Here is a 16,385-nt window from a genome sequence, read left to right as displayed (position 1 = left end):
CTGAGGCAAAAACAAAAAAAAAAGTTGAACAAACCTCTTGCAGATCCTGTTCATGTTACAAAGGTAAAAGTTATCATCTTATAAAGCTTAGAGACTGTTAATGTAAACTGCAAAGCAATATTAAGTCCCTTGGATGATGATGTTAATGTTACAATTTGATGACCCATATTATTTCAAAGATTAAAACTAATTGTCTCCCAGAAAAACCACAGCAACCTAAAATGACCATATTGATACTGTCAGAAATATGTGGTTTAAAAACAAGAACCTGAATGTCTTAGAATGGCCCAGTCAAAGCCCAGACCTCAATCCGATTGAGAATCTGTGGCAAGACTTGAAAACTGCTGTTCACCAACGGTCCCCATCCAGCTTGACAGAGCTTGAGCAATTTTGCCAAGAATGGGCAAAAATTGCAGGATCCACATGTGCAAAGCTGGTAGAGACTTACCCAAAAAGACTCACAGCTGTAATTGCTGCCAAAGGTGCTTCTACCAAGTATTGACTCAGGGGGGTGAATACTTATGCAACCAACAAATGTCTTTTTTTTTTTGTTTAATTAACTTTTGTGTCACAATAAAAAATATTTTGCACCTTCAAAGTGTTAAGTATGTTGTGTAAATCAAATGGTAAAAATCTCAATTAAATCCATTTTAGTTCCAGGTTGTAACACTACAAAATGTGGAAAAGTCCAAGGGGGGTGAACACTTATGCAAGGCACTGTATTTATATATATTATATATATATATATATATATATATATATATATATATATATATATATATATATATATATATATATATATATAAATTTTAAATAAAAGTCTTTTTGAGGGTCTAAAACCCTTCCTGCCTTCAGAAACGTCTTGGTTGAATAGAAGCATGGGTTGAATCTGCACTGACCGGGGTCAGTATTGAACAGAAGCATGGGTTGAATCTGCACTGACCAGGGTCAGTATTGAACAGAAGCATGGGTTGAAGCTGCACTGACCAGGGTCAGTATTGAACAGAAGCATGGGTTGAATCTGCACTGACCAGGGTCAGTATTCAACAGAAGCATGGGTTGAATCTGCACTGACCAGGGTCAGTATTGAACAGAAGCATGGGTTGAATCTGCACTGACCGGGGTCAGTACTGAACAGAAGCATGGGTTGAATCTGCACTGACCGGGGTCACAGTAACTTCCCTTTCGGTGGAAAGTTTTAAATAAAACTCTTTTTTTTTAATGCTTGTAGGGAAATGATTCATCCAGAAGGGGTGAAAATGAAACACACACTGTGGTCCATGTACACGTTTTACTGACCTTTACTTGATAGAATGAGAAAAAAAAGATGTGTTTTTATATTCTCTTATTGCTTGGTGTACTGCTTGAATGGGTACCAGTAGCAACGTTGAACGATTACAACACTGCCACACAGTGGCAAATATAAAATGTAATTCATTAATATATAAAAACACAAGGTTTTAATGAACAAACCTCCTAAATATCTTTTTTTTTTTAAAAAAAAAAGAGGTGAATAGTATGTGACTATACGTATTTTAAAATCTTAACCCTTTCTAATGTGGAGGTCTGGATTGAGATCATATGGTATTTTATTGAACTCCTTTTACATGGTAAGACTCCTGAAGAAGTTCCTTTAAAGCAGGGCTTCTTATGCTAGTTCCACTGGTTCATTTTTAAGTTGGTGTGATTGTTGGTGGTAGTTTCACACAAACAACAAAATGTTCTGTATTAAAATGCTGTGAAAAAGATCACCACTTTAAAATGCTTGGTTCTCATCATCTACCTTTAAAAATAAAATAAAAATAAAATAAATATATACCAAGACATATTCCAGTATTCAAAAAGTTCTACAGTCATTATGCATATTTATGAATTCCTGTTGTCAATGCAAGGCTACATACACAAACCCCAATCGATTCATTTTCTCCACTTTTGTCCCTGGTATTGACAGAATGCACACATGCCTGTACTAAATATATTGGTGGTGCCTATTCACTTTACAAACACTAGGGGGTGCTGCTAGACTAGAATAATAAGAATTAAAAAAAAATAGCTTAATGCGTTATGCACATAAATACTAGAGCTAACATTAAACAGATATAGTAATTAATTTAAATAGGTTCAGGGTATTGCAATCATGGTACATTTGAAAGAAATCTGACTTGATAGTGAACCATTAGCCTGAATTGTACTAGATTAATGAACAAGGTTGAGCTACAGATTTTGTATAGAAGTAGATAACTGTAAAATTGAGAATAGACGTGGTTAGCACCACTGGGACAACTGTCAAGGGCACTGATTGAATTAATAAAAATATTATAATTATCAATAATATTATTATTATTATTATTATTATTATTATTATTAACGGCTGTAGTTTCTTGTGCATGATTCCCTGGGATATTGCTCTCTACAGTTTTACTTCCATGGTTCATCCTTCTGTGAAATCTACTTCATGAAGAAAATCTCCAAACTTAGTTTGTTCAAAGTTTCTTATATCCATCAACAACAACAACAACAACAACATTCTCCTTCTTTGAAAGCCAGCTTGCCACTGTTGCCAGTAAATCAAACAGGAATGTTCTGAATACAGAAATGTTGTGGCTAATCACAAAGATTTCATAGCTCTGCGTACGTTGCAGGACACCTTGCACCTATTCATCCTTTAACTGCTGCTGTATCTCAGTGGGCAAGAGATCAAAAAGGTTGTCTTCCACTAGGAGCCCGCTGAGTCTCAAAGAGCTACAATCACTGATCTCCAGTGGCAGCACTTCCAAGTGGTTCTCCTTCAGGTCCAGCTTCGTGAGCTGGGTCAGGTTGCCCACTTTGGGCGAGAGAGCCGTGAGGTTGTTCTGGCCCAGCTTGAGGGTCCTGAGCTTCTTGCAGAAGAACAGCTCGTCGGGTAGAGAATCGAGGGAGTTTCCGGAAGCAGAAAAGTACTGGAGGTTCTGCAGGACGCCCACCTCTGGTGGGATGCTGCGGATGTGGTTGTGGGACAGGTCCAGGTGGCGCAGCCGGGTGCAGAGGAAGAGCTGGGGCGGGAGGGTTTCGATCCGGTTCCTGCTCAGGTAGAGCCTCTCTAAGGACTTCAGCTTCTTGATGTGCTCGGGAATGGAGGCGATGCTGTTGTGCCACAGCTTGAGGCAGGTGAGCCGGCGGCAGTGCTGGAAGCTCAGGATTTCCTCGATGGACGTGAGATGGTTCTCCTTGAGGTCCAGCTCCTGGAGGTTGGTCAGGCTGAAGACGGCATGGGGGATCCGCTGCAGGTCGCAGTGGACCAGCTCCAGCTGTGCCAGGTTGAAGAGCTTCTTCAGGTTGTTGAGTGTGAGGAGCTTGGTGCCGTCGTTGTAGATGCAGAGTCTGTGGAGGTGGCCAGCCAGGTCTACCACGCTCTGCGGCACCTTGCTCAAGTTGCTCTTGGCGAGGGTCAGGATCTTGAGGTTCCTCAGCTCCCTCAAGGTGTCCAGCGAGACGTTCCTGGAGAGATCCTGGGTCAGGGGGCCCACCAGATGCAGCTCCTCCAAGCTGCGCAAGGTGTACATCCACAGGGGAACCTGGCGCATGTCGTCAAATTTTATCCTCAAGACCTTCAGATGGTTCCGCAGGTAGGTCAAAGCCGGCAGCTGGAGTCGGACGGGACAGTTTAGCAGGGTGAGCTCCTCCAAACACGCCAGCTGGGACACCATGGGAGGGATGGTGACGTCGTTTAGGAGCTCCAGCTTTAGCGATTCGACTTCTGTCACCTCGAAGACCGTGTCCGGGAGACCCGAAAGCATGAAAAGGTGCATCTCCAAGCGATTCTGGCTGTTCTTTTGCAGCTTCTCCCTCAGCTTGTCCACCGTCCACTCATGGTTCAAGTTGAGCTGACGCAGCTTGCTCTCGCTGACCTCCGAGAGGAAGACGGCAAAGCGCTTGGAGTACAGGGAGTCGTACTGGTCGATCAGGTGGAGCATGAAGGCAAAGTCGTTCTTCACGTCCGGTATGTCATTAATCCCGGTCTCCTGCCGCACGTACTCGAAGGAATACTCCTTCAGGGGTCTGTAGAACAGCCAGTACAAAGTGTAAAGGCACACCATGCCGTAGACCCCTACAAAACAGATGTAGCAGATAGCCAGCTTGGAGAAGAGGTGCGCTTTGGTGTGGTTGCAGCAGAAGCTGTCGTAGCCAGTCATATCCTCCACGGCCAAGGTGCAGGGCACTATGATGTGGATGTTGGGGACCAGAGCAGCGTTGTAGACGATGATCAGCACAAACTTGAAAACCTTGAGCACCGTCTGACGCACGTACATGGTGTAGAGAATGTCCCCTTCCTCCACGTGAAGCCTGAACTTCTTGACCTTCTCGAAGAGCGCCTTGGTCTGCTCTCCTTCCTTCTTGTCCATGAGAGAGACGTTCGGTTTGTCCGCTACCATTTTATCCGGGATGGACCTGACCGAGGGCGAATGCACCAAGCTGGCGGTGTCATCACCAGCAGGGGACGCATCTACGTTGGAGACATTCAACCTGGACTTGGAAAGGGTGGCCAGATCCTTCATCTTCTCCCACCCGTTCTGATCCTCCTGAGCCTCCCCAGACACCTCGCTGATGGCCCTCGTGGTCCAGGGGGAATCGAAGCACTTTCCTAGGATGGAGATGAAATGCTCCAGTTTGGAGCTCGTGCCGGGGAACTTGAACCAAAAGCTGCTGCAGATCATGAAGATGAGCGTGTGGATGACGACCAGGTAGGGAAAGTACTTGGCATACCAGTGCAGGGCCTGCTCATAGCAGACCTGGTTAATGAAGCTGTACTGCTGGATGTCCAGGTTGTTCTTCAGCCCGCTCATTTCACGAGGTCCCTCCTGTGGTCCCGCTCCAGGGTGAGGAGGAGCTGACGAGGGGCTGGGCAAGGGGGACAGGGATCGGACGCTAGCGCTGGCATTTTGGCTTCTGTCTTTGAACTGCTGGCAGTCGATCTCTCCCCGAGAAGGATCAGAGACATGGCTAGGGAGACAGATGATCTTGTCTTGTGTCACCTGCGTTACAAACAGAAAACAAATGCATGAAATGGAGCAAAAATTCTGAGATTGCAAAATGTAATTTCTCAGGCCCTGTGAGAAAGCAGGCTTTGTTGGCATGCCGGTTTAAGCTGTATGGACTACCTCTGCGAGCCAAGCAGACATGCTCATGCTACTACCAGCAGCAGATGCATGTTAAAAACAGCTTCTTAAAAGGGCTACAGCCCAGAAAGCAAAACAAAAGGCCCTCTACTCCTGTCAGGGAATCATATCCCCCACATGGGAATAATAACTGCATTGCATCTTGGTATTACAAGCTTGCTCATGCTTGCAACTGCACACCACTAATGCTGTAAGTTGTTCTTGAATAAAACATGCACAGACTTCTCAGCTTGGACATCCTCCAGCTCATTCCTAGACTTGCGTTGTTTGTCTAAACCATGTGTTTTCTGTTTGGGACATTTACATTAGAGAGTAGAGCATTGGAGGCTCTAAACATTAAAAAAAGAACATTCAAAAACATCTGTAATTCTCTTATTTCTATTTCTCTTAATCGATTGCATATATTAAAATGCCATTTGTTATGTGCTGTCCCAGTCATCCTGTTAGAAACATGTGAAAATCGAATTCTATTAGCAATGGCTGTCCTGCTCTACAGCGTTCGAGTATCAATTTCGAAAAGCAAAACCGTGTCCCAGAGGAACATCATGAAGCTGGACTTCCCGGAGATCTGAAGGCATTGGATTACAGAGAGACGCAGGGAAATCTTAGAAACACACACAATGCCAGCCAGTGCAGACAGCTGGATTGCAAACATTCTTTCTTTCATAGGGGTGTGACAGCTCAGGAATGCACAGAGCTGCCCAGATCCCAACCTCACGTGCGTGCCCCTAAAGGAAATATTCTCTCAGGGAAAAGAGGCAACGACAAAACAAAGGAGGGAGGGAAAAGGAGGAGAGGGAAAGACTGGGAGAGCAAAACCTCACTAAATACCGGTATTCTCTGGGTAAAGGAAGGAGAGACAAAGAGAGGGAGGTAGAGGGAGGAGGGCTCTTGTTAAAATAAAAGGTTTTCACGAACCAACGTTGCCTCTGTTTCATTACAAGCTCCTGGATACTTGTAAGGGAGCACTTCTTAATTAACATTTAAAATAAGGGACACGTTATCATCTCGGATTGTGCCTTGTTATCACTGAGCTATAGCCCAGAAAGCAAAACAGCCATTAATAAAAAAAGACCTTCAAAGTAACAGTGCCAAACACACTATGAGAATTGCAACTTGTGTTTCAAAGTGATTTGTTTATGAGAGGACAGCACAGACAGGGACTTTGTTCTTAAAGAAGATGCAACACTTGGTCTTGTGGGTTTAGTGAGCAGCTCTGCATATGAATACCTGCTGTTTAAGAGACTATACAAAGTACAGACAAGCCCTTCTACTTCTGTCAGGGATTCACATCATAAACATGTCACTAATTGCATTGCATCCTGGCATTTACAAGCTTGCTAATGCTTACAACGGCACTCCGCTATGCACAGAATCAATTGCTGCAAGCTCTTCTTAAATAAAACATGCACAGATTTCTCAGTTTGGACACCACCCAGCTAGTGCCCTGTGTTCAGTGCTGGGCGCTCCTGCCCATGGCAACAAAACATGGTGCTTCCACGACTTGCCCAAGCGGCTGAGCTCCGCTATCTGATCAGGTTTTGTATCGCATACTCGAAAGAAGTGCTCTTATTAGCATAACTAACGTTGCCCCCTGTTTCATTCACTAACCCAAACCAGTCAGCTCCATTACACTTGCAGAGGAACATTTCTTAATTGACATTTAAAACGATCTCTGATCGAGTCTTGCCGTTATCACTGGCATTATTATTTTGTAACCAGGCCCTTTGCTCTAGGCGTCTGGTCACCGATGCTCCCTTTCTGTGCAGTTAAAGCGTTTTGCTCCGATATGGACGGTCCACCTGGGCAGCTCCACCCACCTGCAGGGTGCATCCGAACACTCCGATCATGAGCATGGAGACGCAGATGTACTCCGTGAAGACGTCCCACCACGGCTTGAGGACACGGAACGCAGGCTGCTGGTCTGTGAACTGCTTGAACTCTGTGACCGGGATCATCCTGCCTGGAAGAAGCAGGAGAGAGAGTGAAAATCGAGAGTTTATCAGATCACAGACAAACGCGATCCCAAACATCTAACTGAGGCTGGGAGAGCATGGTGAAAGTTTTTTTTAGAAAACTGAGGCAAAATCAAGACAGTTATTACAGTCATCATGTAGATGAATCCTTAGATTAGGATCTAATATGAGCCAGCATGCCTTTGTATATCAAGCATCTCATCTTTGAAACTCATTGCTGGAACATAAAAACAGCCTCTTCACAATACCTTTAAAAATCACTCATCAATATTCATTTTAAATCTGACCAGGGTTGCAAATCCTGACTATGACCAGGAGCATGTGAATTAGAATGGTTTTCTTTTCTGGGATTTTATTTTGAATTACAGTTTGTATGATTGTTTTAGGTGTTTTTGTCCTGTTTGAATGATTAGTCTCTTTCTGCCATTGATTTATTAACAGTATTTCTTCTCCTGCCAGGACCCCCTTGAAATGAACTGTATGTCTCAAGGATTAAATAAATAAGTATGGTTAAACTTGGCATGTGTTTAAACAGTACATTAAGCAAACTGCGTTAGGGGGCGTTCAAAATTATCAGCATTTTCTGTGGGTACGCTTTTAAAAAAAAGTTTTTAAAAATGTACACTGTCCCCTCCCCTCCTCTCTCCTCTCCCCTCCCCTCTCCTCCTCTCTCCTCTCCTCCTCCTCTCTCCCCTCCTCCTCTCTCTCTCCCCTCTCCCTGTGCACACTTTAAAAATGAGGACACTTTTAGAGACATGCACATGCCTTCCTGAAATAGTACTACAGCTGCACTTGGGCCAGCAGCTTCAAATACAGTATTAGAAACAGAGACAACCCTGTAATAAAGACGACTCAGGGATGGAAAAAAGACTCCTCAGTGTCACCCATTCCAGGTTTTACTACGAGCTTGACCAGCTACAGTGTGTAGAGGTAACAAGCTCAGGCACGTCTTATTAAACTCATAGTAAAAACCAGCAATGGATCAAACTGCTATGCAATGGGAGTCTTATTCCCATCCCTGCAATTCAAGATGTTCTGTTTCAGAGGAAACGTGAAACTCTGTTTGAGTTGCTGTCCAGGATTGTTTTTTCCACATCCCTATGTTCCAAAATAAATGTAGCAACTTATTTTCATACCGGTCAGGTGTGAGCGAATTGAGTTTAAGGAGTTGATTATGGATCACTGAATCACAGATTCCAAATACACATGCAAGACTCCTCTTGCATAGCAGTTTCACCCATTCCAGGTTTTACTACTAAATTTAGCCACTGTGTATATCACTGGCTAAAGATCTGGAACACATGTTAATCTTGACTAATTAAGCAAGTAATTGGTTCACTGCAAAATTGGTTGAAATGAAAACCAGCAGCCACAGTAGCTCTCTGGGACAGGGGTTGGAGACCCATCCCTTGGACTGTATGGCCCACCGGCCTGTAACGACCGTTCTGGCGTCATAGAGGCCGGACTCGCCGTTTTAAATCGGGTCAGTATTAACCAGCTCCAGCATATTCAGAGGGTCCTCATAATCGTAGGGTACCGGATAACAACGCGGTTACACAGCCAGTAACAGTCTGAATGTAAGCGCATATAGGTACACACGTGAAAGCGTTAACGTACCGGTTGAAAATATATATTTTAAATTAAGAGTTTATCACCAAGTGCAACCTCGAAACAGGTGTCTAGTTGGTGAAAATTGAAGCAAAAAATCACGTTTATCATCACGTAGGGGACATAATGCTAATAGTGTGTATCATGGGCGATAATTTGACTGGCAAATATAGTTACGTGCACGTACCATTACATGGAAATATTATTGTTCAGTGACGGAAAATGATGCTTTTGTTTGTACTAGTGTTCCCCTAGTGTACAAATACATAAACAATTGTTAAAATAATTCCAGATGCAACGTCCATTGAATCCAGGTGTTTATTTTATTAATTTTATTTGAGAGCACGGTATTCCTCAAACGACTAGTATAAGAAAGTTGTTTTTTGGATGAGTGGGTCCATTATATGCGACGCATCATTGTCGCTTGTGTTGCCTCGCCCGGTTCACGCTTGAGCTGGACCTCCGTTAACGTTTTTATTTTCTTTCGATGCTTTTGCCCCATTCATTTATTTTGTGATTAGGTCGACACACTAATAAACAGACCCGACTAACTCAACCGGTTTTGTTTTTATTTATTCCTGTATTTATTTAAACTCAAATACTTCCAACTTCAGAAAATTTCACCTCGTATGACTTTTTTTTTTTTTTTTTTTTTTTTTAACAAATGTTTCGGGTATCGGCATTACCTGAACGACTGCCTTTGTGCACAGTATAAAGGGGAGGGGGCTGCGTGCGCTTTCTGTATTTGATGAACATTTTGTACGACCCCTTAGCTCAGCAATGACTTAAAGTAAGTTAAACAACACGTTTTAATCGGGACAAAGAACAAAACTACACTTGCAAATAAACACACACAAATAAAATAAACTTAAATAATACAAAAGTAGGCCTACATATATAAACCTAATCATTCAGACCAATTTCAGTATCCTAGTTTGCTGCAGTCTACGAGTTGCGGCACATGTTTTTAAAGTTTTCAGAAACCCCGCTTTGCACTAATCCTGGACCACCTAACGAATGTAACGTTTGGTAAAACATCTCCCTTCCCCCTTCTGTTTCAATTTAACGTGACGTCCGTGACTAGACGAGCGGTCAAACTTTATTTAACAAGCGACAAAGAAACACACGTACCTGTACTTCAGCGTGTCCCAAAGGAAACTACTACTAAACACAAACACGTAGCTCAGCGGCTGAAAGGACTACAGTCCCCACCATGAGATAAACTTGATCGTGCCCTACACCGGTGAATCTGTGCTTCCCAAAACACAGAAAACAGGGCTTGTCCTATCGGCACTGCCACCCAGTTTTCCGTCTACATTACACAGCGAGAGTCTACCGGTCTATCGCAGTTGTTGTATACTGTGTAATCCGATCCTCTCCCTCCCTCTCGCTATCCATGCCCTCCGCCCCTTGAGCCATTCCAGTCTCAAGATAAAACACCAAAACACGGTCCGTCAAAGTGCGGCTGTCGGTCTATTAAATAGCAGAGCCGTATTTAAAAAACGAAAAAACAATAGCACACAGTAACAATACCCTACTTTACACACATTACACATGTTCTGTGTTTCATATACTGTACTTAATATGCAGAGCGCCTCCTTTTTCAATTACCGTGTTTAAAATAAATGTGTTTATTTTATAAAAACAAAGTGTGTACTGGATATGGCAGGGCTCAGAGGTTAGACTACCCTCCCTGCCGAATTGAAATGGAATGTGCAGCATCTGGCCAGATGGCAATTGAATAATTGATTGCTAGCCCTTTGTCCCTCTTGTTTGTGCTGTGCTTTCTTCAGCAAGCCTGGAGGTGAAGGAAGAGAACCTGTGTGAGTGGGTGTGAGCTACAAACGACAGCAGGATACTTTAAAAGGGATGCATTTAGATGATTTGAGTCCCACAAAAGTATATATTGATTTTGCAGGGAAAAGGTTCCTGGTGCGGGACCTCCCTTTTAGTGAGAGCAGCGCAAGGCCGAAGCTTGGACACCTTTTATTTTCTAGTTGTTTTTGTACAGTGTTTTTGTATATATTAATGTACACCTCTGTGTGTGTGTGTATATAATATATATGCACTAGGGATAACTGTGTTGGTACCCTAGTGGTGGCAACTGCCTGAAATACCTGTGAATTACACTGAAACGTGGACGACTGCAGCGTTTCAATATCAAACCCTCTGTGTGTCTCTCTCGTCTATCAGCGGATACCCACACAGTAACACAACACCTCTGCTGCATCGATAGATAGATTGATAATATCATTACATTAATCACTTATCAAACATAACACATTTAAAAAGTAAATGAACAGATAGTTCAACACTTTACAAAAAATGAATGTAACATGAATGACCTACAATTTGCAGTTTTAGAAGAAATGTAGAATACAGAAGAATATAGATAAATAAATGGATACGTAGACTCAATACCACGATGCCTGAAGGTTTAAATAGAAAGAAAAAGTAGATCATTACATCATTAACTGTGTAGTAAATGACATCACAAATACATGACTAGAATTCAATAGAAATGAGTGTAGTTGCCATGGCATCGAAAGCCTATGAACCTCCGCTGTTTGTTTTCAAACACACTTTCCCTCAAACACACTTTCCCTCGACACAGGTATATACATGTTTATTTGACATATTTCCCATTAAGGTCACTATATTGGCTTCCTGCAAAGCATATTGATTTCACAGCGTTGCTCCTTACTTAAAAGGTTATTTATGGTTCTGGCTCATAGTCTGAGATCTGCCAAGATCCAATGATGGTCTCTTAATTCCTAGAACTCGATTAAAACCCTGCAATGCGAGGGCTTTTAGTTCTCGAGCTCCCACACTGGAACTCACAAACAGCTTTTATCCGCAAGGCTGAGTCCATCAGTATTTTAAATCTAAGCTTAAAACATATCTCATTGACTTGGCCTTTCACTAATAGCGAGCACTTTGGAGCTCTTTTGGCTTGCTGAGCGTTTTTGTAAAGCGCTATGTAAATGAAATTATATACAGTATATATATGGATAAGAGTGGAAACAAAAGTATGCAATGTTATTGTAAGAGTGGAAAAACTGAAATGGCAGTGGGGCCAGACATGTAGCAAGAAGAAGAGACCATCGCTGGACCAAGGAGATACTAGACTGGATCCCAAGAGGTATAAAGCGACCAAGAAGAAGACCTCCAGGAAGATGGCAAGATGAAATTAGGAAACACGCCAGAGCAACGTGGATGAGGGACGCAGCAGACAGGCTTTCGTGGAAGAATCTTGGGGAGGCCTTCATCCAGCAGTGGATTGAAAAAGGAGGAGGATGATGATGATGATGATGATGATGATAATGATTAAAGAAAGGGCTTGTAACCAGAAGGTCCCCGGTTCAAATCCCACCTCAGCCACTGACTCATTGTGTGACCCTGAGCAAGTCACTTAACCTCCTTGTGCTCCGTCTTTCAGGTGAGATGTAATTGTAAGTGACTCTGCAGCTGATGCATAGTTCACACACCCTAGTCTCTGCAGGTCGCCTTGGATAAAGGCGTCAACTAAATAAAGAAATAATAATAATAATAATAATAATAATAATAATAATAATAATAATAATGCATGTCCCAATAATATAATGTAATTTTATGTAAAAATAATGTGTTATCTTGTAACAATTGTAAGTCGCCCTGGATAAGGGCGTCTGCTAAGAAATTAATAATCTGTAAACATGTGCTGCTCTATTTCCAATAAACATAAACAGCAACTCAGGGAAATGTAAACAAGAGTACAAAAGGGTAAACTAGAGAGGAATGTAGCGAATACTCACCATCACAGTAAAGGGTGTGAGACTGGGCAGACTTGTGGAGAGAGAGTTGTAAAACATTGCATATTGGGTATAGAAATCTTACACGTAAGTGCAAAATTAATGGGATGCAAATAGAGACCAAGGAGTTTGAAAGCACAGAATCTAATCTTTTTTAATCCCAGTGTTTTAGATCCTTCTACTTCACCTGGTAGGCTATTCCGTGCATTTATAACTCTCTGTGTAAAACTGTGCTTCCCAGCTTCTGTTCTAAACTTACTGTTACTCAGCTTCCTTCCACTTATGCCCACTCTGTGCTAAATTTGAAGTCGTGTCTTGGGTTGACTTTATCCAGACCATTTGTTATTTTAAACTTCAATCAAGTCCCCTTTCCATTCTTCTTTCTAAACTGAAGAGATTTAATTCTTCTAACCTGTCCTCATCGCTCATGTCTTTAAGTCCTGGGATCAGCCCTTCTCTGCACCTTCTCGAGTGCAGTGATGTCTTTTTTGCAGTGAGGTGACCAAAACTGCACCAAGTATTCTAGGTGGGGGTCTAACTAGGGCTTGAGCTACAGGATAAACAAACTCAACCAGTCTAGAAAAATGAAGGAAAAGATTGGATTTAATGGAAGTTCATAGGATCCTAAGTGAGAGATAAAGTTAACCCATTACACTGTTCCATATTTATCACAGAGAGCAGAACAAGAGGGCATGAATGAAAGCTGAGTAAAACCGATAGGAGGAGGAAAAGGGTGTGCTAAGAAGGGATGAGCCTGGGTGTGTCGAACAACCTTTTCTCCTTTACTTGTCATGCTCTTATGCTTCAATTCGGAAGAGACTACAGCTGTTTTTCTGCCATTCCGAGAGGTCCATTGATCATACAGGCTGGGATTGTTTTCCAAAGCAGCTGGGTTCACATTGAGAGTTGAGATACAACCAAAAAAAAAAACCTTTTATTTTTCATGTAAGCCAAGCAATCCTTTAACATTGTGAGCCAGTCAGTTAAATGATTTGGGAGGAGCTGGGTGTTTTTCAAGTAATTATGTAATGAGCAGGCAGGCGAACCCTTTTTTTCCTCACTCAGTAAATAACTAAAAGAATGAGTCAAAATGACTAGAGACAGGCAAGAGCAGACAAAAGCAAACAGCGACAAAAAATAAAGAAAAGGTTTCATTAGAACGAAGCAAACAGAACAGGGTGGTAGCTGAGCACCGCAGAATCAAACTGGTTTAATGTTCCAGATGTTTATGGGACTGCATTGTGCTCCCAACAGGAAAAGCACTTGATAAAAAAAGACAAAGGCATTCTGCTCTCCACCGCATTCCCCACGATTCAGTAGATGATTATATGAGACAAGGGACAGATTTACTGGGCTTTAGAGGCTCTGCAAAGTTTTCGTTTTTTCTAAACAGAATCAAATGCTTTACAGCTAGGAATAAAACCCTTCAACCCTTCAGTAGTTTTGACCTGTCATGCACTAACATTCATTACTGAGGTCTCGATTTGTGCAGTTTTGAAAGAAGCACACGCTATCGCAAGCGCGGATTGCCATTTTAAAAACAAGGCATCTAGGACTGCACTAGGTCAAAGAAAGCTCTCCGTTTGCTTACCTTGCTTTCCAGGGAATCTGTTACACTTGCACTTCCTGGATCATTTCACCTCAGCAGCGTATTTTGGAGCAGACCCTTGAAAGAGTTCTAATGAAGAATAAAAAAAGTTCCCCAACTCACACTTCCTGTGTGAAATAGGGATTATAAGTGTAACAAACTAGCAACTAAACAGGGTGTGTATACAGATATTACACCAGCTGCAGCCACCAGATAACATGTGATGTGAAGAATACCAGGAGCCGAAATCAACCATGGGCTGTGTACCTGATAAGCTGCATGCAAGGACAGAGGGAGCTCTAGCCCAGAGCCAAATACAGAAACTTCCAGAAAGTTCGTCTTAGACAGCCCGTGTGGCAGAAGCAGCACCAATCACTAAGTGACAAATGGACTCACACACCTATGCGGCAAACTCTAACCAATAAGTGGTACTAATTGTGCAATCATAATGAGGTATAAGTAACGTTGCAAACTGTTGTTCTGAGAGCTTGCCTTGTGGAATGCCACTCGTGTAACCTCCCGGGCTTGTGATTAAAGCTTTTCCTCGCTACAAAGACAACGGACTGGTGTGAACTTATTTCCTCTACATCACTGTGTCACAGGTAATGGAACCCCACCTGATCCCACAGGGGCAGCAGATAGGAGCCTATTACTTGTCACACAGAAAGTTAACAAATCTTGCTCCTTACACCTTTAATGTAAAAAAAATGATTTGAAGCAAAAGACAAGAAGCTGTAGATGGGAAAACACTTTGTTTAAAGTGATGTTAAAGCAATTACAGAACAAATATACATTAAGCTTCCCTTTAATTACACAGTGCTGTTGAGGCACCTTACTATATTATATTTATCTAAGTACGACCCCGTTTGCTTGCTTGTAGCATTCAGTGCTCAGTCTACAGCCTGGAATCTGGTTAGTGCAGTTTTGGATTGGATATAATTAGCTCTGTTTTTAATATAAGGGAAATGAGAGAGTGGCGGTTTTAAGGTATGATGCAGCCTTTTTATAATGGAAAAAACAAGTCATTACCAAGATGTGAGATCAGCATGCGGTCTTTCTTCCCACACACACACTCATGATGTCTGCTCATCGGTACAGACATACTGCAGCTGTTTAACCCAAACTGCGGAGATCGATAACAGAAATTGTACTTCCTTTACAAAGGCTGTGTATTACTTTACTACTGTCTTCATTTTAACAGCCTGGCTTTCGCTGGTTAAGTGGAACTCCCAGTCATTTAATCTCATTATCCTCCCAAAACATCCTGGGGAAGTCACATCATTTGCATTCAATTCCTCCCAGACAGTGATCTCAGCCGGAGGTGTTAATGAATGATCACTCGTGAATGGCTGATTAGGAGCAGGTAAATGTAGCTGTTTACTGACACAAACACAGCAATGATTGGACTGTGCTTTTTTCTCAGTTCCCCTGCTTGGCCAGTGCAGGGCCTCTAGCGCACAAGCAGCGCAGTCAGGGTTTGTTATTTGTTTTCTTTTGCCAGCGCCTCTTTAGGGAGCTATTTTCGGTTTTAAATGCATACCAGCTGCCTGGGGAATAGGCTGTACTCGTAGCAGAACCAGAGCTGGATTCAAAAATTAAAAGCAACACACTTATAAACGCTGCCCTGCAGCTTTTCTGACACCAGTCAGGGGGTGACAGATTCATGTCTGTCAGCCAGGCCAGGATGGGCTTTTACATTCCACACCAGCGTGTTTAAAATACTTCGTGCCCCCTTTGCACGTCAGCCAAACCTCTGTTCCTTTGCAAACGATCCCATACTGCCCTGACCCCACACCCCATAAACGCTTCTTCTTGAAGAACTCAATTTCACGAGGCCTTGTTGCCATGGCAGCAGGCTGCGGTGTTCTTGTTAATTCCTGGGTTGAATATGTCATGCTTGTCTGCCCTGTGTTTACTGTGGACAGGGAACAGCAGATATATTGGAGGTGCTGAATAAAAACCAAAGAGCTGTCGAGTGAACCAGACTCCTGGTGTCAAAGGTCAAGGGTCTACGAGATACATACTGAAATGCTTCCTGCAGGCGACAGCCAAGCCAACTTTTATAAAGTGGCTTTCTTATCTTGGTGGGTTTTAATGTAACTTTAAAATGGCTGCTTTTGTATTGTTACGTGTATACTGTTATTTAAATGGTCTGATTGTGACAGTTGTATGTGTGACATTGTATACACATGTATTGTGGTTTGTTCTTTGTACAATGCTTTGCGATATTATTGTATAAAAAGCAATATATAAATGCAATTAATAA

The 16,385-nt window shown here is 42.5% G+C and overlaps 1 protein-coding gene across 2 annotated transcripts; it reads right to left on the bottom strand.

The window, feature by feature from the left end:
- Nucleotides 1-1,501: 1,501 nt before the first annotated feature.
- LOC117962433 (volume-regulated anion channel subunit LRRC8C-like) lies at nucleotides 1,502-14,188 on the bottom strand. Of its 2 annotated transcripts, none has more exons than XM_034910317.2 (3): nucleotides 14,123-14,188; nucleotides 6,977-7,119; nucleotides 1,502-5,012 (listed from the first exon to the last, which is right to left on the bottom strand). In XM_034910317.2, the coding sequence occupies exons 2-3, from the start codon at nucleotides 7,112-7,114 to the stop codon at nucleotides 2,655-2,657; spliced, it is 2,496 nt and encodes an 831-aa protein (XP_034766208.1). In that variant the 5' UTR covers nucleotides 7,115-7,119; nucleotides 14,123-14,188; the 3' UTR covers nucleotides 1,502-2,654. The 2 variants fall into 2 exon arrangements, with proteins under 2 accessions (XP_034766208.1, XP_034766207.1); XM_034910316.2 differs by lacking the exon at nucleotides 14,123-14,188 and adding an exon at nucleotides 9,872-10,207.
- Nucleotides 14,189-16,385: the final 2,197 nt, after the last annotated feature.

The sequence above is a fragment of the Acipenser ruthenus genome, chromosome 34 (genome assembly GCF_902713425.1).
Source record: "Acipenser ruthenus chromosome 34, fAciRut3.2 maternal haplotype, whole genome shotgun sequence".
In the NCBI taxonomy this organism is placed as follows: domain Eukaryota; kingdom Metazoa; phylum Chordata; class Actinopteri; order Acipenseriformes; family Acipenseridae; genus Acipenser; species Acipenser ruthenus.
The sequence above is the reverse complement of the archived record's forward strand: the minus strand, read 5'-3'. Positions and strand labels throughout refer to the sequence as shown.